Source organism: Dendrobates tinctorius, unplaced genomic scaffold (genome assembly GCF_039654945.1).
Source record: "Dendrobates tinctorius isolate UK_male_01 unplaced genomic scaffold, ASM3965494v1 ptg000011l, whole genome shotgun sequence".
Lineage (NCBI taxonomy): Eukaryota > Metazoa > Chordata > Amphibia > Anura > Dendrobatidae > Dendrobates > Dendrobates tinctorius.
Genome location: NW_027361679.1, coordinates 40,814,006 through 40,835,818, shown reverse-complemented (window position 1 = coordinate 40,835,818; position 21,813 = coordinate 40,814,006). Strand labels below are relative to the sequence as shown.

General features: G+C 40.3%; 1 protein-coding gene across 7 annotated transcripts in view; it reads right to left on the bottom strand.

Moving 5' to 3' along the window:
* The window catches only part of MAPK10 (mitogen-activated protein kinase 10), a 367,409-nt gene that overhangs the window by 21,274 nt on the left and 324,322 nt on the right, over positions 1 to 21,813 (bottom strand). For 5 of the 7 annotated variants that reach the window (XM_073541530.1, XM_073541550.1, XM_073541560.1 and 2 more), the window contains exons 11-13: positions 11,319 to 11,381; positions 7,258 to 7,321; positions 4,383 to 4,460 (exon numbers count right to left, since the gene is read on the bottom strand). In XM_073541530.1, coding sequence (XP_073397631.1) covers positions 4,383 to 4,460; positions 7,258 to 7,321; positions 11,319 to 11,381 — 205 coding nt within the window. The remainder of the gene's footprint in view (positions 1 to 4,382; positions 4,461 to 7,257; positions 7,322 to 11,318; positions 11,382 to 21,813) is intronic. The other 2 variants (XM_073541540.1, XM_073541533.1) reach the window with 1 other exon arrangement.

Genomic DNA, 21,813 nt, shown 5'->3' with positions numbered 1-21,813 from the left:
TTTTCATAACGAGCAGGGGGAAATCCCATGGCTGGGGACTGATATTATTAATCTGCAAAAAAGGGTCAATTTCCCATAAGGTTCCCAGGCTTTTAATAATAACACACAGCTGTTTGCTTAGCCTCTCCCGGTGAATTTACGGGGACCCTAGAAAATAAAAGGTTTGTATACATTCAAACCAGCAAAGGCTAAACAGACAGCTTTAGGTTGATATTAATAGCCTGGAAAGGGGCCAGAGATATTGCCCCTCCCCTCCCAGGCTACCAACATCAGCCCTCAGGCACCCCAGAAATGGTGCATCCATAAGATGCGCCAAATCTGGAGCTTAGCCTCGCTCTTCCCACTTGCCCTGTGGCAGTGGCAAATAGGGTTGATATCACCTTTGTATTGTCAGATGACATCAAGCCCAGGGGTTAGTAATGTAGAGTCGTCTATTAGATGCCCATATTACTATCCCCATAGTAAGTACTGAAATAAGCACACAGTAAGAAATATTTGAAATAAAAATCAACACCCTGTTTTACACATTTATTTTAAAATAAAAAAATAGTTATACTCATCTTTACACCTAATCCACTGAAGCCCTTGTCACGAGGGTGTCACGTCTCCCATGAAGAGTTTGAAGGTTATGTCGGGTAATGAATCGCAGTCCTCTTTACAAACTGTGTGCCTCATGTCCTAAAATAAATGGATTTCCTTTTCTTCATGCTGAAAGGGTTAATGCCTCTTTCCATGCTGGCTGAGACCATACAGCCTGGTTGTTCTCAGCTGCAATTGCTTATCATTTACTCCCTCTATATATACTGACTCTTGGCGTTTCTTCCTTATTGGTGAAATATTCTTCTTCCTGTGCTAAGTTGAGTAGTAGGAGTAGGAGTTGTTGAAGTGATCTGCGGTTTGCTGTAGTACGTGAGTTTTTATCTCCTGGTACCTTTTCCTAGTTAGTTAATTCTTCCCTGTTCCAATCCTCCTTCCTATTTTTGGTGACTGCTCTTGTATGATAGCGCACATAAGGATTCCCAAAAATTCAAAAAAAGAAGCAGATTTGAAAGGTTGACTCACCAAAACCCTGACTAATGCACTAGCAGGATGCAGCAGACCTCCATTGATAAAGGGTGGGGCAGCACAGGTGCAATCCACTGATGTGAACAGCCAGTAACTGTTCTCATCAGTGGATTGCACCTGTGCTGCCCCAGCCTTTATCAATGGAGGTCTGCTGCATCCTGATCAGGGTTTTGGTGAGTCAACCTTTCAAATGTGTTTTTTTTTAATTTTTGGGAATTTTTTCCTTATGTGCGCTGTTCAGATTTAGTGTTAGGGACTCACAAAATTTGGGGACCTTTGACGTTGGGTTGTGAGCTTATCTGCTTTGGCCAAAATAGTAACTAATACCCCATATCTTTTTATCTTTTTGCACCTGTTATCATTTTTGCAGGATGCAGCTAGACCTCTTCATGTTGGCTTGTTTTTTTCTGTGTGATGCATATATATAGTGCTGAGCAGCCCGCCTGCTAATACTATGGGCGTCATTAACAGGCTGTTCAGACACTTTGCACCACACTTATTTGTGTGACTGATGTCCTATGCAAGCCCTATTTGTGTGCATTTTTTCCACTAGGCAGCCAGACCCTTTTGGGTTACTGGTTGCTCTCATCAGTGGATTGCACCTGTGCTGCCCCAGCCTTTATCAATGGAGGTCTGCTGCATCCTGCTAGTGCATTAGTCAGGGTTTTGGTGAGTCAACCTTTCAAATATTTTTTTTTTGCTCTTGTATGATAGTAATTTTCTGTTATCCCTGTATTGTCTTTGTAATGTGTTTACCTTAAATTTCTGTCCCATGCCTCATGGGGTGGGGGAGGGGAGAGATTACAGTTTAACAGGAGCATAGTAAGGTCGGAGATCCGGGCCTCTCTACCTTCTAGAGTATCCCCAGGATCGGGTTAGGGTCCTAGTTCCAAGGACAGTTTGAGGCCCCTCTCCCTTACTTAAGACCGACACGGCATCACGGCTTTCTCTCTGCTGGTTATGAAAATTGTGAGGCAGACCAAACTGTTTTTTTTTCATTTAATTCTTTATTTTACACAGCTCCTGCTGAATACAACACCCATCATTGTCTCCTGGTCGCTCTAATCTCAGCACAAGCAGGAGACAATGTGATTCCTTAAGCCACTGATGCTTGGGAACAGTGTGAACTGTACCGCTTCTTCCCAGGTACCAATGTCGTCAGTGTGCATGGGTGCAGCATGCATTTTGTCTGTGCTGCGCAAAAAAACCTGACATGTCTGTGGGTTTCTTACATGGAACATGGTCCGTGTGATAAACCTGACATGTGCGCACCACGATTGAATACAATGGGTGTGCACGTGTCCGCATTTGCGGCCCTTAAAAAAAAACAAACGACATATGGACACAAAAAACAGATGTGTGAAGAACGCTTTACAATGGAGGAAGAATTCAGAAGCGGTTTATTACCACTTATGTCTTCTCCTTTGCCAGAATTACATGGGACCTAGCAATCATATGATAACTAAGTCTATGCTGTTTTTTTATCATTCATTCATGAAATAAATTACATCTTTTTTTCATTACATCTTTTTTTCATTACATCTTGTTCGCAGTGCATTTACTTCCTTTGTTCCTGGCTCCGATCATATTTTCGGGTGTGGTAAACTGTAATCTATTTTTTAATATTCTAGAACTTAGATTGACCCATTAATCAAAATGATAGGGCGGTCCCACAATGAACGGTGCTACAGACTAGTGATGAAACTAGTCTGACGTTGCCCCAGACTGGCTTTTCCTTGCACCACTCTATTGATTAACAGATCTCTCCCTATGTAAAAAAACAAGAGAGTGAGACCTGTTAATCAACTTGAATAATATAGGGAAAAGATGGGGAAGTGCCAGATTAGTTTGGTCTCTCGCTATGATTTATGGCCAAATCTTGAAACACTATTTTTTCTGGAACACTCCGTCTCTGATGCAAGCTGGCTATAGTTTGGGTAGCTTGAAGAGAGTGGCAAGTTCCCTTTAAATCAGGCCCAATTTAAATTGTCAAAGTAAATGATCCAAGAAATCTTTGTATTTTCATTGGTTGATATGTATAACTATGGTCTGGTGTAAAATAAGTTAAAAATTAACATAAATGTGCTGTCATAAAAACATCATAAAGTGCTTTACAGATTGAACGTTTATAATTTCAGATCCTTTTCCATCACAGATAGCAAGCTTGTCTCAAATGCATGTAAAATTAAGCAACTTGGTTAAGACTTATGCATTTCCATGGTGTGGGGCAGTGACCCCTGTTACAGCTAGGGGGCACTGTATGTTCTCCACAGGATGTGCACAGAGGCATATTGAGGCTATGGGAATGCATTGCGGTCACAGGCGTAGCTGGGATTGCAATGGGGAAGCAGTGACCGATGTCACAGGTAGGGGTCGCTGTGTAGTCTCCCCAGGATATGCAGGGAGCCTGGTGTACATGGCAGTCACGGGCGTAGCTGTGACTGCAATGCAGACTGATAAGTGTTAGTCTTGGACATGTTAGTGTCCAAGGCGGATGTACGGAAAACCTGCTCTGGATGTTGTGTGTGAAACAGATTGCAGTATGATAGTGTTGCAGTTTGTTCCATTCCGGACCCAGGTTTTCCAGGTGGCTGAAAGCCACAGGTTGCTATGTTAAAAACCCTGCAGGAAAGGGTTAGTGAGTGATTAATGAGTCTCAGGTGTGTCAGGGCTAGAGTGAGTTGGTGCTTGTTGCTGTGCAGAGCACCGGACAGAGCGGAGTCAATAGTCCTGGCACCCACAGCATACACAGGAGGATATCGAGGACTGTGTACAGCTGTGAGTAGAGACTGTGATACAGCGGTGCAGGACACCCATGGGAACTAGTCAGTGAAGGACTAGCGTGTGTAGTGACTGCAAGCTAAAGGATGCCGTGTACTATGTAGTGCTATAGACTGGTGTGAATTGAACACTGATAATATGCACTGAAGTTATATGCATTTGTGTGGTTTGGACTTTTAATGCTGTGAGGAAACACATTAAAGAAACTTTTATGTTTGAACTTTGTGGATCACTGCCTATTGACTGCGTATGGTGCTACCGCTGCCTTACAATGGGTACACACTGCAAACAAATGCTGTTCATTCTGATACTGCAATAATACTGCTGCTGAATGCATGATTGCAAGAAGTAGGAGTCAAATGTTAGAGAGTGTGACTACAAGATGAGACTACACAGTTTGTTTGTAGTCTGTTACCATGGAGATACAAAGATAAGCACAGCAGTAGTCATTGTATGCATGCCTATACAAAGACAACAATGATTTATAGCAAAGTATTGATAACAGTGGAAAAAATGCTGCTATTTACAAAGAGTACCTGAAGGTGAAGGCTGTCCTTTTACTACACCATTTTTAGTTTTCTCTTCAAAGTTCATAACTTCCTTATAGATGAGCTCTGCAAGAAAAGTTGTTGACATATTTTAATCTTTTCTTTAAATGTCGGTTTCTTCTAAACATTACCGTAATTTGTTCTTTTATATTGGCTATTTTCACTTTTCAACAAAGTGCCATTTTTTATATGTGGCACATGTTTCAGAGCTGTCACATGGCGCTCTACTGTGTGCACTGAAAACAAAACTATCTAAGTAGCTCTTCGATGGATGTATTTCACACAAGTAATGAGGTGTTATGGAAGGTAGTAGGCTTTTCTGAAGAGATGGGTTTTCAGGATTTGCTGAAAGGCTTCAATCATGGAAGACACTCTGAGTTTAGCGAGTTTCAAAGTATGAGTTATGAGCAGATAAGAGGAGAGCCAAGAAAGAAATCTTGGCCAGACTATGGTTGGCTTTTACAGTGCCTACAAGTAGTATTCAACCCCCTGCAGATTTAGCAGTTTTTCACATTCGGAATTAACTTGACATTGTGACATTTGGACTGTAGATCAGCCTGGAAGTGTGAAATGCACTGCAGCAAAAAAGAATGTTATTTCTTTGTTTAATTTTTTTTTAAATTGTGAAAAGTTTATTCAGAGGGTCATTTATTATTCAACCCCTCAAACCACCAGAATTCTGTTTGGTTCCCCTAAAGTATTAGGAAGTATTTCAGGCACAAATAACAATGAGCTTCACATGTTTGGATTAATTATCTCTTTTTCCAGCCTTTTCTGACTATTTAAGACCCTCCCCAAACTTGTGAACAGCACTCATACATGGTCAACATGGGAAAGACAAAGGAGCATTCCAAGGCCATCAGAGACAAGATCGTGGAGGGTCACAAGGCTGGCAAGGGGTACAAAACCCTTTCCAAGAAGTTGGGCCTACCTGTCTCCACTGTTGGGAGCATCATCCAGAAGTGGAAGGCTTATGGAACTACTGTTAGCCTTCCACGGCCTGGACAGCCTTTGAAAGTTTCCTCCAGTGCCGAGGCCAGGCTTGTCAGAAGAGTCAAGGCTAACCCAAGGACAACAAGGAAGGAGCTCCAGGAAGATCTCATGGCAGTGGGGACATTGGTTTCAGTCAATACCATAAGTAACGTACTCCACCGCAATGGTCTCCGTTCCAGATGAGCACGTAAGGTACCTTTACTTTCAAAGCATCATGTCAAGGCTCGTCTACAGTTTGCTCATGATCACTTGGAGGACGCTGAGACAGACTGGTTCAAGGTTCTCTGGTCTGATGAGACCAAGATCGAGATCTTTGGTGCCAACCACACACGTGACGTTTGGAGACTGGATGGCACTGCATACGACCCCAAGAATACCATCCCTACAGTCAAGCATGGTGGTGGCAGCATCATGCTGTGGGGCTGTTTCTCAGCCAAGGGGCCTGGCCATCTGGTCCGCATCCATGGGAAGATGGATAGCATGGCCTACCTGGAGATTTTGGCCAAGAACCTCCGCTCCTCCATCAAGAATCTTAAGATGGGTTGTCATTTCATCTTCCAACAAGACAACGACCCAAAGCACACAGCCAAGAAAACCAAGGCCTGGTTCGAGAGGGAAAAAATCAAGGTGTTGCAGTGGCCTAGTCAGTCTCCTGACCTTAACCCAATTGAAAACTTGTGGAAGGAGCTCAAGATTAAAGTCCACATGAGACACCCAAAGAACCTAGATAACTTGGAGAAGATCTGCATGGAGGAGTGGGCCAAGATATCTCCAGAGACCTGTGCCGGCCTAATCAGGTCTTATAAAAGATGATTATTAGCTGTAATTGCAAACAAGGGTTATTCCACAAAATATTAAACCTAGGGGTTGAATAATAATTGACCCACACTTTTATGTTTAAAATGTATTAAAATTTAACTGAGCCACATAATTTTTTGTTTTTTAAGATTTATGCATCTGTTAATAAATCCTGCTCTTGTGTGAAGTTTGAAGGCTCTAACTTATTTGCATCTTATCAAACCTGCTAAATCTTCAGGGGGTTGAATACTACTTGTAGGCACTGTATATCACTTTTAACATTTTACACTGAATTCTTTGGGTGATGGGAAGCCAGTGAAAGGTATGACAAAAAGGGAATAGCAAGGGTAGAGGTGAATTATCCAAGCAACAAGGTGAGAATGGATTGAAGGATCATAAGGATGTTGGATGGAAGACTACAGAGAAGTATGTTGCAATAGACTAAGAGGGAGATGATGGGGCATGCACAAACAGTATAGTTGACTCCAGGTTAAGGAAGGGGAAGATTTGAGAAATGTTCTTGATCTGCAGTCAGACAGAAGCTGGAATATGACTCTGGACCAGGAAGAAGCGTCTGCTAGGTGTGAAACAGCTGTTGTCCGTAATCCGCCGTGTTTCGCACTGTAATTTTACTTGCTTTGAATAAAGTCTGCTGAAGTTTTTAACAAGGGTGAATGCAGTAACTGGGAGGAGAAGAAGGAGGCTATATCTGCCAGACAACATGGGATTCTGAACACAAAGATAACACCTTGGCCAATGAGGTAGATTTAAGTGTCCAGATGGAATGTGAAGGCTGCAGCCCATCAGTGGCTGTTGAAAAACTGCAGCCATCATGTGACATTGGCAGGGAACAAAGAAGCCAATGTAGAAGAGGAGCAGTGGCCCAGCAGGTGAGTCCAGGTTTATCTTTTAGATTTTCAATTATTCAACATAGACCCAAACATAATCAGTTTTTAAAGTAGGGAAAACCCCTTTTAACTAATAATGGTATTTAAAAAATGGGTTTTTTTTAAACATTTTTATTATTTCAACATAACGACATGTTAATTTATTGAGTATAAAAATAGCGTACCTTTCCATTCTTCAATTGTATGTTCCCTTTCATCCAGCTGCTTGTCATAAATTTGAGGAGGAGGCTGTAAAATGTAAAACAATATAAATTGTTAATTATATTTACACATATTTAACTATTAACCCTATGGATAATGCCACAATTAAGGGGTTCAGTTATAGGTAAATCCTGGGAAATCTCCTTTAAATAATTTTGGAAATACTTTAAAGAGTTAATAAGCTTTTGATAAAAAATTTTTCACTGATTGCTAAAAAAAACCTTAGAAGTGCGTAGCATAGAAGACAGGAGAGCACAGGTCTTTTGCTTTTCTATTGTATCTATTGGCCACTCTATGTGCGTGCTACAGCAGGAGCTATGTGCTCCTGTTTCCTGAGCTGCGCACTTTTCAGGAATTTTTTGAATGATCAGTAGGGGTATCAGAACTCCTCCAACTCCCAAATCTCCTTGCCATAAAAGGACAAAAAAATATTTTAAAAATAAAATAAATCAAAGGAAAAAATATTTTTAATACTAAGATCTATGATATCATATGTGAATTAATTTGTAAAAACAAATCCAGATTATTCACAACAACCTACTTAGTTTATGTATAATGAGGGAGATTTTATCCTGACACATCATCCAAGAGGTATACCAATATTTTTCCCCCATGCAGCTATCATTGTTGTATGTGTTGAAGAAATCCAGGACTTTATAAGAACAGTAATTAGCTTAAATGCCATATTTTGTAATCTACTAATGCGAGGAAACTGCAGTAAATATATAGATCTACCCTTACGTACATTAAGAAAAAAAAATAAAATATAAGGTATCAATGCAGACAAAAGGTTTAGTAAGTTACAGTATGCTACGCCTTGAACCTAGCAGGCGACATACATTACAAAGCGCCATGGAATAAATGCCGCTATAATAATAAATAATAATAATATAAACCCAATACTCATTAAATGAATTAGTACAATTATGAGAACACCACTCAATGGAAATCCAAAAACCATACAATTTGTCATGCCAGACAAACACGTGACTTTAAATAAAGCATATGTATCTTAAAGAACAGCGTCTAAACTTCTGGCCTCAGGTACCTCCAACACGCATATTTCCCAGATGGCCATAATATTTCACATGTATATTATAATTCTCAGAGCATCCAGAATTGCCACAGCTTTTCTATCTATGGCATATCCCAAAATCTTGACGTGTTGAGGGGACTTGAGGACAGGAGTTTCGAAATACTGTTGTACAGCCACCACTAACAACATTCACATTGACTATGTACATACATGAAAAGATGGAAGAACCTGCAGCATATTCAGGTTCATATTACAGAGCACACCAACTAGCGGGAAACAGTGAAAGTGACTGCACTTTATAAGTATCAAGCTTTTTCAAGCTGTCCAATCCCACAGTGACTAGTTAACCACAAGGAATAGCGATGGTGGAATTCCTCATGATTGGCTTTCCTTGATGGGGCCCACTATGGCACCCAATGTGAGTCACTGGTGGGGTAGTTCTTTGCTGATGTCCCGGCTGCCCTATCTAGACCCTGATAGAGCATATTGCCAGGTCCTTCAAAAGGTGGGTAACCCCTTTAAATCTACCTATATTCATACACAAAAGATAGAATACAAGTGCACTAAGATCTAGTTAGAACCCTACAGAATATACGGTAAATCATTAAATGCATCGAGATGACAGAGAAAGCTTTTCTCATATAGTTACAGCCACCCAAATACTCTCTGGGGTGTCCTGTAATATGAGACAAACGCAACGGACTGGTCTTAATCATCGATACCAAGAATTTTCCCATCCAACTATTAGAGAGGTCCATGTGATTCTATACTTTTTATATTGCACTTGTTCTTTAATGTCATTCGTAAAAATTGTTAATTTTGAATACATTCTCTACCTTGTAGAACATGTTTTATAGCTAGCACTGCAATTTATAACCATACTTCCCATAATACTGAGATAAATCTAGATATTTGAAGGCAGTATGTTGAATGTGCTTACTATAAGTGTACATAAAACCTTAAGAACATTGCAATTATTCAATGTATTCCTTGTGACACAAACAAGTTTTATGCATTATTAAAATCATATCCATTTTGAGAAATTGTTCATTGTGTCACACATGAATTTCAGGGCATCAAAAACATCAATAATTCCTCCTCTTCTATTCTTTTTTCCTATAGAATTTTCTTCCATGGATACCATTGAGCCCTAGCATCTGTAGGGTTACGTTGATAGTAAAGCTTTTTCTTGATCTGACACGTGATAAGAAATCTGATATCTCATTGATTTGCATTTAGAGGTCTATATGTCTTTCATACAAAACAGTAACCCCTATTTGTCGTAATATCTGAGGGAGCAAATAAAGTAAACTGTATGGAATGTAGCTCAGCCGTTCATGTAATACAGTTTGTATACGAACCAAGACGTACAGACCGGCCGAGGGTCTCCGGACTCAGCCTCAACAGACTCATATGTGCCTATGAGGCTGTAGAGTTCTGGTTTGGAGACCTGCAGCCAGATCATATATGGACCGTGGTTCACGGATGTCTAAATTCAGCCTAATTCTGATTTTAGAATTTTTGGGAACAGAAAATTGAAAGAGAAATCAGAATATTACAGCAACATATAAAATCTTGCTAGCTACAGAATGCAGCAAATTATTCTAGCTTCATGAAAAATGAGTATAAAATTATAGTTTAAAGGGATTGTCTATTTTCCACAACCTCTCATGTCATGCTGTATATAGTAATGTTGAGCTAAGGAGAAGCTGTCTTTTCTCTTGTAGCTAAGGGTTCAAACCAAGCTTTTGACTTTGTAGGACTGAAGACATGACATTTTACTACCACTAAATACTCACTATGAAATAAAAAAAAAGAAAAAGATATTAAAGCCCATGTTTACACTTAAAAATGTAAGTAACATATAAAGATCACAACATTGAGATCTTTCACCTCTTGACTATGGCTTATATTCCTAAACAACAGTTTAAACATATTTGGACCAATAATTATTAAGTGCAAAATAGTCTACTTGGTGTCTGAAGGGCTCCTTAAATAGGACCTGTCACTTAAAAAATTAAGTTAAATAACTTGTAAAAATCTCTAAGCTCTCCTGATTTTGCAGCTGTTTTCTGTTTTGCGTCACTGCACTGCAAAGATTATTTACATTTGTTCCTTCTTGAGTGCACAATGTGAAATCTCTGCTCTGCAGTCCAACTGGGCGTTTCTTTACAGTCTTCTCTGTGAACATGCACTTTCATCCCTCCCATACTGATGCTGCCAATCACAGCTTAGCAGTTAATCTAGCAGTCTCTGATGCAGCTGAGCTGTGATTGGCAGCATCTGGGAGGGAGGGGTTAAATTCACACGTCAACCAAGACAAAACTCTAAAGAAATGCCCAGCTGGACTACAAGCAAAGATTTCACATACTGCGCTCCAGAAGAAACAAATGTGAATACTTCTGAAAAGTATGGTAGGATTAGACAACCTCTGAGATTTTCACAAGGTATTTAGTTCAATTCTTTGAGCAAGCGACAGCCGCTCTTTACAGTGAATGTCCACAACTAATTGGTGGCCTAAAAAGGCCAACAAATCTGTAATGATTATCTTCTTAAGTAATCTTCTCAATGGATAATGTCTGTTTTTTTTCTGATGTATAGCTTCATATTCCTTGCATAGAAAATGGGAATAAATACATTTTGAGTGTCTGAAGACACAAGATGAAGCCTACTGCATACAGGCTAGGTATTGGACTCAATAATAACATAGTATGCAGTCAGTTCTTTTTAGCATTTTTAAGCCCAAAATGAAATGTACATATGAAGAATAACTAGAAATAAAGTAGAAAAAACACCCTAAAACTGTTCTAAAACTAAAAGTACAAAAACGCACAGATGTATTTTCTATGCCCAAAACTTTTTTTTCCTTTAAATAAAACTGATCATCACATATTGCATGGTATGATTATGTCCTGCTTAACTAATTTTACAGCCTGGGTCTATAATTCAACATTGAACAATTGCATTTTTACAAACGTAGAATATAACCTTGTCATTATTCTGTGTTTTGACTGTTTGTCCATTCCATCTCTCCCTCACAGGGTCCTGAGGCTGAAAATGGAGGAGAATGGGTTGGGTAAGTGAATGAAATCATATTATGCATATCACAAAACGCTCTGCAGCTTTAGGGCAATTACATTGTATTGCACGGTTTCATGAATTTATCACTGGTCTATAATATTTCTTACGTTTTTTTTGTTTTTTTAATTGGTCATGGTAAAATCTTAACATACCAGTACATCTAGGAATCACAGAAAATAATAAAAATAGACACTCGGGAGGACAGGCCGCTCTGGCCCAGAAAATATCAGAGAAGTAATGGTCTTTCCCACCTTCGTTTTCTACATATTTTTGATGGTGTGTAAAGAATGGAAGGGTGGGTATCGGTAAACAATGGGGCTTAGTACAGCTTAGTTTGAGCCACAGTGGGTTTCTATTAGGGTGCGCTCTGGCACCCATTCGGTGGCCCTTTCAGGGTTTACGTCTGCACCTCGTAAAACAGGATTCGGACGTATGTGTTGACAGGGTCATAGAAAATAATGGTGCCGGCAGGGCGAATGTGCACTCTAACGTGCATAATTTTCGGAAGGATATGACTACTGGAAGTGGACATTCAGATGCAGTCTACTACATCTGGGTGTCCGCCTCCAGTAGGTGTACAAACTCGGAAACGATGCACTGCAGAGGGCACGATCACTCTGCCGGCACCATTATTATCTATGGCCTTGTCGGCGCATACATCTGAATCCCGTTATGCAGGGGGTTCAGACATAAGCCTCAAAGGGGCCACCAAACAGGAGCCAGATCGCAATGTGAAAGCACTCGGACACTTCAGCCAATCTTTCAGAACAGTTGTCTTTTTAATCTATGGGACAAAGCGGACGAAAAAGGGGGGGGGGGGAGAAAAAGAGGAGGGTAAAATGAATGTTTCCAGGAAAATAAAGGTGGAGACTATATACACAGCAGAAAAGGATAGGAATCGTCAAAGAATTAAAGTGGTTACATTTATTTAAGAATGAAAAATGGACAGATGTGTTTTGGACGACATGCTATTAGTGTACTTTATTTGTATAGAATTTTTTCTAGCGCTAACAGCAATTTACAGTAGATATCTACATTAATTAACAGTTAATGAAGTGGGACAACATAAACACAGTTATTAGTTATACCAACACAGTAGCAATAGTGTAACAGATCTTCCACATAGTGCAGTGCCATTATAGCAGTATCGGAACAGAAAAAAAAAATTGGCAATACCATTGCCGCCCCACAGAGAGTTACCTAAAAAATTGTGGCCACCACATATCAGTGATCTTAACTAATCAGAAAGCAGTTCTCTCTATGCCACTGACGGAAACTGATACTTGAGCTCCCAGTAATCAGCCACTTGAATATTGCCATTTCTTTAAGTGATATCCCCTACAACTTTATTGATCTTTTTAATCAGGACAGATGACGAATGCTTTGAAATAGTGCATGATTGCCAAAAAGCTCTTGAATGCAGAGAAGCTAGAGACTAGGCCAGTGGTTTTGATTTAGAAATCAGGGTTCCCTAGAACCACTCCAAACTGGTCAATGAAAATATGAATGGGAAAATGATAAGATTGATGGTAGAAGATATAGCAAGACAGCTAGACTCATCCAGAAAATACTATTATATGATTACCTGTCCCTATACAAAGTTTCTTTGAGATAGATAACAGAGTAGAGGTTCACTATGAGTAAAGGCCCCGTCTCACATAGCGAGATCGCTAATGCGTCACCGATTTTGTGACGCAACAGCGATCTCGCCTGCGATCTCACTACATATGATACGCAGCAGTGACCGGCCCCCCTGCTGGATATCGCTGTTTGTGCTCGAATGTCCTGGGCCATTATTTCGTCGTCGGTGTCCTGCTGGCCAGCATGCATCGATGTGTTTGATTGTTGGATCGTTGCTGCGTCGCTGAAGAGATCTGCCTGTTTGGCAGCTTACTAGTGATCATCTAGCAACGCACCAGCGATCCTTACCAGGTCGTATCGTTGTCGGGATCGCTGGTGCCTCACTAAGTGAAATGGGACCCTTACTCCATTTATCAATGAGAAAAATATAGGGCTTTCTTATTTATTTTACTCCCTTATGCAGAGCCATTTATTCCATCACGCTTTAACCACTTCACCAAGTTGGGTATTTCCGTTTTTGAGTTTTCATTTTTTGCTCCCCTTCTTCCCAGAGCCTTAACTTTTTTATTATTCCGTGAATATGGCTGTGTGAGGGCTTGTTTTTTGCGGTACGAGTTGTGCTTTTGAACGACACCATTGGTTTTACCATATAGTGTACTGAAAAATGGGAAGAATTTCAAAGGGCAGGTTTTTTTCCATGTTCACTAAGGCTGCGTTCACACGTGGCTTTTTTTCGTGTTTCTGCGGCGGTTTTAACCGCACGATTTTGCCGTGAAAACGCGAAAAATAAGCATCCCATGCATTCCTATGGGATTCCGCAATGCTGTGCTAATGCTGCGGTTTTTACCGCGGTGGAATTGCTTCGCGGTAAACGCAGCATGCTCATTAATTTCGTGGAATTGTGGCGATCCCGCACCCATAGAAATGCATTGTTCTGCTTACTTTCCGCATGTGGCTGTGCACACCATGCGAAAAGTAAGCAGAACATTTGCGGATGGTACTCACGGTCTGGAGGAGAGGAGACTGTCCTCCGAGCTTTGGGTACCATATCCCTGTAAAAAATAGAATTTAAAATAAAAAATATTGTTATTCTCACCTTCCCGACGTCCCGCGCAGCCTTCACGCCTCTCTCCACGCTCCCGGTCCCAGTAAACCTTTGCGAGCGATGACGTCCGTTCTCGCAGGATCGCAAAGTCTCGCGGTCATTCGCGCGACGTCGTGATCCCACGAGAACGGACGTCATCACGGTAATTGTCGCAAAGGATTACTGGGACCGGGAGCGTGGAGAGAGGCGGGAAGGCTGCGCGGGACGTCGGAAGGTGAGAATAACAATTTTTTTTAATTATTATTATTATTTACATTCTATCTTTTACTATTGATGTCGCATAGGCGGCCTCAATAGTAAAAAGTTGGTCACACTCGTCAAACACTATGTTTGACGAGTGTGACCAACCTGTCGATCAGTTCACCAAGCAATGCTACAGATCGCTTGGAAAACGCTAGCAATTCTGCAAGCTAATTACGCTTGCAAAATGCTAGTTTTTCTGCGGGAAAATCGCGGTAATTTAAAATGCGATTTTCCAGCGGAATGGAATTCCGGAACTCTCGCGGTAATTTCCGCGAGAGATCCGATACGTGTGAACCCCTCCTAAATGCGAAAACTGATCTGCCATTATGATTTTCCAGGTCATTACAAGTTCATAGATACCAAATATGTCTAGGTTCTTTTTTATTTAAATAGTGAAAAAAAATCCTAAGTTTGTAAAATAAAAAAAAAAGTTGCCATTTTCAGTGACCTATAGCGTCTTTGGGGCTGGGTGAGGGCTTATTGTTTGAGTGCCAAGCTGACTGTTTTGGCGTAGATAGGATTTTTTTGACCGCCCGTTATTGCATTTTAATGCAGTTACGGCGACCAAAAAAAGTAATTCTGGCATTCTGACTTTTTTCTTGTTCCGTCGTTTACCAGACGAATTCTTTTTATATATTGATAGACTGGGCGATTGTGATTGCGGCAATACCAAATATGGGTATATTTTTTTTTTCAACTGTTTTATTTTAAATGGGGCAAAAGTTAAACTTTGTTTTTTTCTTCTTCGGCCCTGCTATGCTAAAATGCTCATCTTTGGTGATGACAACCACAGGGGTCTCCTGCAGACCCAAGGTTGTCCTGCCAACCCATCGTCGACCCGCGATCATGTTAAATGCAGCTGTCAGAGATTGACAGCACCATTGAACATGTTAACAGCTGTGGGTGGATCGCAATTCCACCAGTAGCTGTTAGGGACACATGTTAGCTGATGGAATCAGCTGACATGTGCTGGAAAAGTTGCAGGCTCATCGCTGGAGCCCGCATCAAATGGGGAGGTGACCTTGGAAGTGCCTAAAGGGGTTAAAGACATTATCGTCACTGTTCCCATTGAGGCTCACAATCTAAATTCCCTATCAGTATGTCTTTGGACTATGGTAGAAAACCAGAGAACTCAGAAGAAACCCACGCAAACACAGGGAGAGCATACAAATTTCTTGCGAGGTTGTCCTTGGTGGGATTTGAACCCAGGACTCACCTAACGGAGTTAACATATCACAAATGTATTGACATAAAAAATCACACTATCTCTCCAAGTTTTATCTATACACTACAAATGTTCAAAGTGATTTTCTTCGGTGACATGGCAGATATTTAGGCGGTAGTTCCATCCAGATGCATGCCAGCATATCCTCCGATATGGACTCCACTGTTTCAGTGATGCGTTGTCAGGAGTTGATTCATCAATGTTGCACTGGCGTCCACGATCCGAGATCTAACACCCTGCAACTATTTATTCTGTGGGGTTACATCAGTGTATCTGCCCCCAGTCACAAGATCAGAACGACGGAGACATCACCAAAACAGTGGAGTCCATATCCAAGCACATGGTGGCATGCATCTTGACAGTACTGGACTACTGCCTCGCTATCTGCCATGTCACCAGTGGAAATCACCACTTTGAACATTTATAGTGAATAAATAATACTTGGCTAAATAGTGTAACTGTTCATGTTAAAAAAAAAATTTGTGTTATGTTCTGTTGGGTATAAATACTGAGGCTACAATTATGCATCATTCTCTTTGAAACACCTTGTATGTAGCTCAGATTACATACGTGTTCCATGCTAAAGTAGGGTGAACACTAGTTTTAGAAAAATAATTTTGTCCATTAAAGTCAATGTAAATCAACTGCACGACTCCCTCAATGGAAACTAACATAGCAACTAACTAGCAACCACAGTACATAGCAGGGGCACATTTATTTATTACGTCAGCACAGGAAGATTTTTTTTAAGACATCCAATTGTGGAAATTATTATTCCAATATCTATTAATTAAAATGAATTTTTATTGTGGGAAAAACCTTTTAAATACAAGAAAGCGTAGACATACTTTAAACTCTTTAATGCAATAAACATGGCACAAACCTCTAGCTCTTTATAAAAAAACAAAAAAAAAAACAAAGTAAATTTTAGTATTCTTTTTGCTTTGTAGTGGTATGATGTTACTAACATCAATGGAAGCACTGGCTCCAATCCTATCTAATCTTACATTCTACACCATGGTCCCTAACAATAACAATTTCATTTCATTTTTAGGCCACGTGCTATTCAATTAGTAATTCAAATAGTATCAATGCCAACACCATCACATGAGATAGTAATTTCATTTATATGGTTAGTAAATGTAGTGGGGCAAAGTTATATACTGAACTGGATACAAGCTACAGTATAAACTATAGTTAAAGAGTACCTTTCACCAAATGTTTCATGTTGAACTGGACATACCACGTAATAGTGGTTACAGAAAGGTGTTTTCTTTATCTTTTTTCTTCTAAGTTTCCTCTATCTGTTGTGGGGATATTAGCAATCAAATATTTGGCACCTATTGAGTTAACTTTAGTTACATCCAAGTGGATGTTATTAGATAGTTTTCGCTGGGGGCGAGTTTTTGCTGCCTCCTGTATTACATTGACCAATCATAAGCAGGCAGAAACATACGAGTGCTGAAGGATTTCATCAGGATCACATGACCAAAGTCCACAGGTTCTGCCAGCCAGCATGCACAGCATAAATAAGCACTGAAGATAAAAGCTCCTCACTTCGGTGCTGTGTACTGTATCTTCAGTGAGTGCTTATTTAGACTGCACACTTCCTCTGGCAAGGTCTGTGGAATCAGGTCATGTGACCCTGATGACATAATTCCAGATCCTTGTGCACTTCTATGTTGCTACCTGCTTATGATTGGTCAGTGTCATACAAAATGCAGACGTACACACCCCCAGCAAAAGCTATCTTATAGCACCCACTTGGACTTAACTAAAGTTAACTCATTAAGTGCCAAATATTTGATTGTTAATATCTCCGCAATGAAGAGGCAAAATTAAACTAAAAAAAATTAAAAAATAAAAACATTTTGCTCCGCTCTGCAGTCATTATTACATTGTGTGTCCAGTTCAATGTGAAAAATGTTGTGAAAAGTCCCCATTAACCAATATCCTTTTCAGTTAAAAGTCCTCAAGCTCAATTATTTAAAAATCCCAAACTCGACGTTCATCAGGTGAAATAATCTTATGACTTGCTTAAATGATCATCGGTCTTGGTAACGCATTGTCCTGTGTAAACATGAAATGTACTTTTAAGAACAATGGCATCCTATGTACACTGAATGATCTATTACTGAAGTGCAGTCAGCTTCTCTAAAGAGGCTATCAAAAAACCACAGATCAGAAAACATGTTGTCGATTGGCGGTTGTTTGACATTAATGGTAAAAATAGGACAGGCAATCGCTATTTGATCAGTGAGGACCGCAGTGAATGACCCATGCCCTCCATGCCTTATCAAGAATACCTCCATACAATTAATGTTTGGAATTACAGATCAATCCCATTCAACTGAAGTTGTAGTAAGATGGAATACCAAGCACAGCCACTGTTTAAGCAACGAAGCCCCTTCAAATAGCCTATCACAAAAATAAGGTATTAATTTAGTGGTCCCAAATAACCCCTTTGATATGATCCAAATTCGGATCAATTTTTTTTATTCAATTTTACAAATAAGTCTTTATAACATTCTAAAATAATGTTCATTATCATGATTTTAATATTTCTATACTTTTTAATCATAGCTCCTGATTCGCAAAGTCTTGATAAAGAGTGCACTGAAGTAAGATGCCCCTAAATCAGCTGAGATATGCTACTGCAAGAAATGTACTCCAGTCCGGGACTGGAGTACATTTCTGTTATAACTTGCATCTCTTTTTTAGGTAAATTATGATGTATTTGTGAACCGTGTCCAGAGACGCCTCATCTTACCCAAACCCTGCCTGGTTTTCATAAATCTGCTGGGATTGTCGTAGAAAACGCAAAAGTTACAATCGTCTTACCCTTCCTTTTAAATTGATTTCACGTGCATGGTTTCCTACGCTCCTCTATGTGAGGACACCATACAGAAAGGCTAGGAGTTCTGCTTACACTACCCATGGACAGCTAGGAGACTGTATCTACAAACAGGCAAAGCTGACAATCACCAGAAAAAAAAACAGAAATACTTTTTATTATGAATCCTACCTAGCACCATATAAACTTTTTTGTACATGGAAATACGGCATTAAATAATAGAAAAATATATGTTTACAAAGTCATTATTTCACCCCGTTATATACAGCCATATAAAGATAGCACAGTGAACCCAACAGGTCTGATTTAAATGTAATTTTTCATTTTCATTTTTTTGTCATGAATATTCATTTCTCTTAAGTATCGGCACATGTGACCACCGGCATCAGCAGGAAGCCAGTGGCTGACACCACATGCTACTGAAGAGCAATGAATACTCACTGCTCTTTGCGACCACAGTCCCGGTGAGTATTCCGACAGCTGTGCTCTGCTTGTGAGCAGTGCATGACGTCCCTGCCATGCGCTGCTTACAAGCATAAAGCAGTTGCTGGCACCGGAGCAGGACGCTGCGAGGCAGCGCCGGGTAGGTAAGTATAATTTTTTTTTTGGTTTCTAATGGAGCCATGCATACAGTTGTGGCCAAAAGTATTGACACCCCTGCAATTCTGTCAGATAATACTCAGTTTCTTCCTGAAAATGATTGCAAACACAAATTCTTTGGTATTATTATCTTCATTTAATTTGTCTTAAATGAAAAAACACAAAAAGAATTGTCCTAAAGCCAAATTGGATATAATTCCACACCAAACATAAAAAAGAGGGTGGACAAAAGTATTGGCACTGTTCAAAAAATCTTGTGATGCTTCTCTAATTTGTGTAATTAACAGCACCTGTAACTTACATGTGGCACCTAACAGGTGTTGGCAATAACTAAGTCACACTTGCAGCCAGTTGACATGGATTAAAGTTGACTCAACCTCTGCCCTGTGTCCTTGTGTGTACCACATTGAGCATGGAGAAAAGAAAAAAGACCAAAGAACTGTCTGAGGACTTGAGAAACCAAATTGCTCATGCTTCCTCACAATCTCAAGGCTACAAGTCCATCTCCAAAGACCTAAATGTTCCTGTGTCTACCGTGCGCAGTGTCATCAAGAAGTTTAAAGCACATGGCACTGTGGCTAATCTCCCTAGATGTGGATGGAAAAGAAAAATTGACAAGAGATTTCAACGCAAGATTGTGCGGATGTTGGATAAAGAACCTCGACTAACATCCAAACAAGTTTAAGCTGCCCTGCAGCCCGAGGGTACAACAGTGTCAACCCGTACTATCCGTCGGCGTCTGAATGAAAAGGGACTGTATGGTAGGAGACCCAGGAAGACCCCACTTCTTACCCTTGAGACATAAAAAAGCCAGGCTGGAGTTTGCCAAAACTTACCTGAAAAAGCCTAAAGCGTTTTGGAAGAATGTTCTCTTGTCAGATGAGACAAAAGTAGAGCTTTTTGGGCAAAGGCATCAACATAGAGTTTACAGGAGAAAAAAAGAGGCATTCAAAGAAAAGAACATGGTCCCTACAGTCAAACATGGCGGAGTTTCCCTGATGTTTTGGGGTTGCTTTGCTGCCTCTGGCACTGGACTGCTTGACCGTGTGCATGGCATTATGAAGTCAGAAGACTACCAACAAATTTTGCAGCATAATGTAGGGCCCAGTGTGAGAAAGCTGGGTCTCCCTCAGAGGTCATGGGTCTTCCAGCAGGACAATGACTCAAAACACACTTCAAAAAGCACTAGAAAATGGTTTGAGAGAAAGCACTTCTAAGGTGGGCAGCAATGAGTCCAGACCTGAATCCCATAGAACACCTGTGGAGAGATCTAAAAATGGCAGTTTGGAGAAGGCACCCTTCAAATATCAGGGACCTGGAGCAGTTTGCCAAAGAAGAATGGTCTAAAATTCCAGCAGAGCATTGTAAGAAACTCATTGATGGCTAAAGGTTGTGCAACCAAGTATTAGGCTGAGGGTGCAAATACTTTTGTCTGGCCCATTTTTGGAGTTTTGTGTGAAATGATCAATGTTTTGCTTTTTGCTTCATTCTCTTCTGTTTTTTCATTTAAGACAAGTTAAATGAAGATAATAATACCAAAGAATTTGTGTTTGCAATCATTTTCAGGAAGAAACTGAGTATTATCTGACAGAATGGCAGGGGTGTCAATACTTTTGGCCACAACTGTACCAGGATGGGGGCCAATTATAAGGATAGGGCCATGCATACCAGGACCGGGGTTGGGGGGAAATCATACCAAGATACTATTATTAAAGAGAAATTAATATTCATTGCTCTCCTCGCCCATGGACGTGGAACGCAGTGAATATTCATTTCTCTTTAGCAGCGGGCGCAGGAGTTGGCTGCAGATGCCGGCTCCTGCCTCTGTGACCCACTGGTCCGCCGAAACCGTTCCCCCCACCTCCCCACCACAGCCAGAGCCGGTACATCTGGACTATAAGACACCCCCCATCTTCCGCCACATTTTTGGAGAGAGAGAGAGAGAGAGATTTTTTTTCTTGTCGGGCAACCAGAAAGAATTTCGGGTTAAATGAGTGTCTAGAGGATCCGCCAGAAAAAAAAACGTTGCAAGCTCCGTTTTGAAATCTTTGATGATGGTGACGGACAGCAACTTTTGGCGGATCCTCAAAAAAAAACGGACAGCAATCCGTCACAATCCGCCATTAATGAAAGTCAATGGAGAAAAAAAAACAGATCCTCAAAAGAAAATTGAGGATCCGTTTTTTTTCAAAACCTGGCAGATTGTGACTGATTGTAAAAAACTGAAGTGTGAAAGAGGCCTTAAAGTTCGAAAAAAACAGTATATATCTTTTAGAGATAATTTAATCTTCAACTTGCGTAACTGTTCACAGTAACAGTAATTTTGACCAGGGGTGCCTAAACTTTTACATGCCACTGTATGCACACTAAAGAAAAAAAAAGGCTGAAATCAAAAGTTCCCACTATATAATTTGTTCACTATCTAAATTATTCCTAAAAATGAACTTTGTGGTTCATTAACCCATAGAATTTTATCTTCCGATACAATTTCATATCTTAATGGATAATTGTTTCCTTCTGGCCAAGTCATCACGTATCCACAGGTTAGATTATAACTTGTTGATCTCTGGATAGCCGACTACTGGGAACTCCATCCATACTGGGAACAGTGCTCTGAAATGCCCCTTTATAAAGAAGCAGAGATCACACATGCTAATTGGCTATTGGACTACTTGAGCTAGCTGAGCACCGTACCCCGCTATCTCCAGGAATCCCATACACAGTGAATGGAGTGGTGGTGCATATGCAGTTGGATAGGTGATATCTGTTAGGGTCGGCGGAACGCACCAAATAT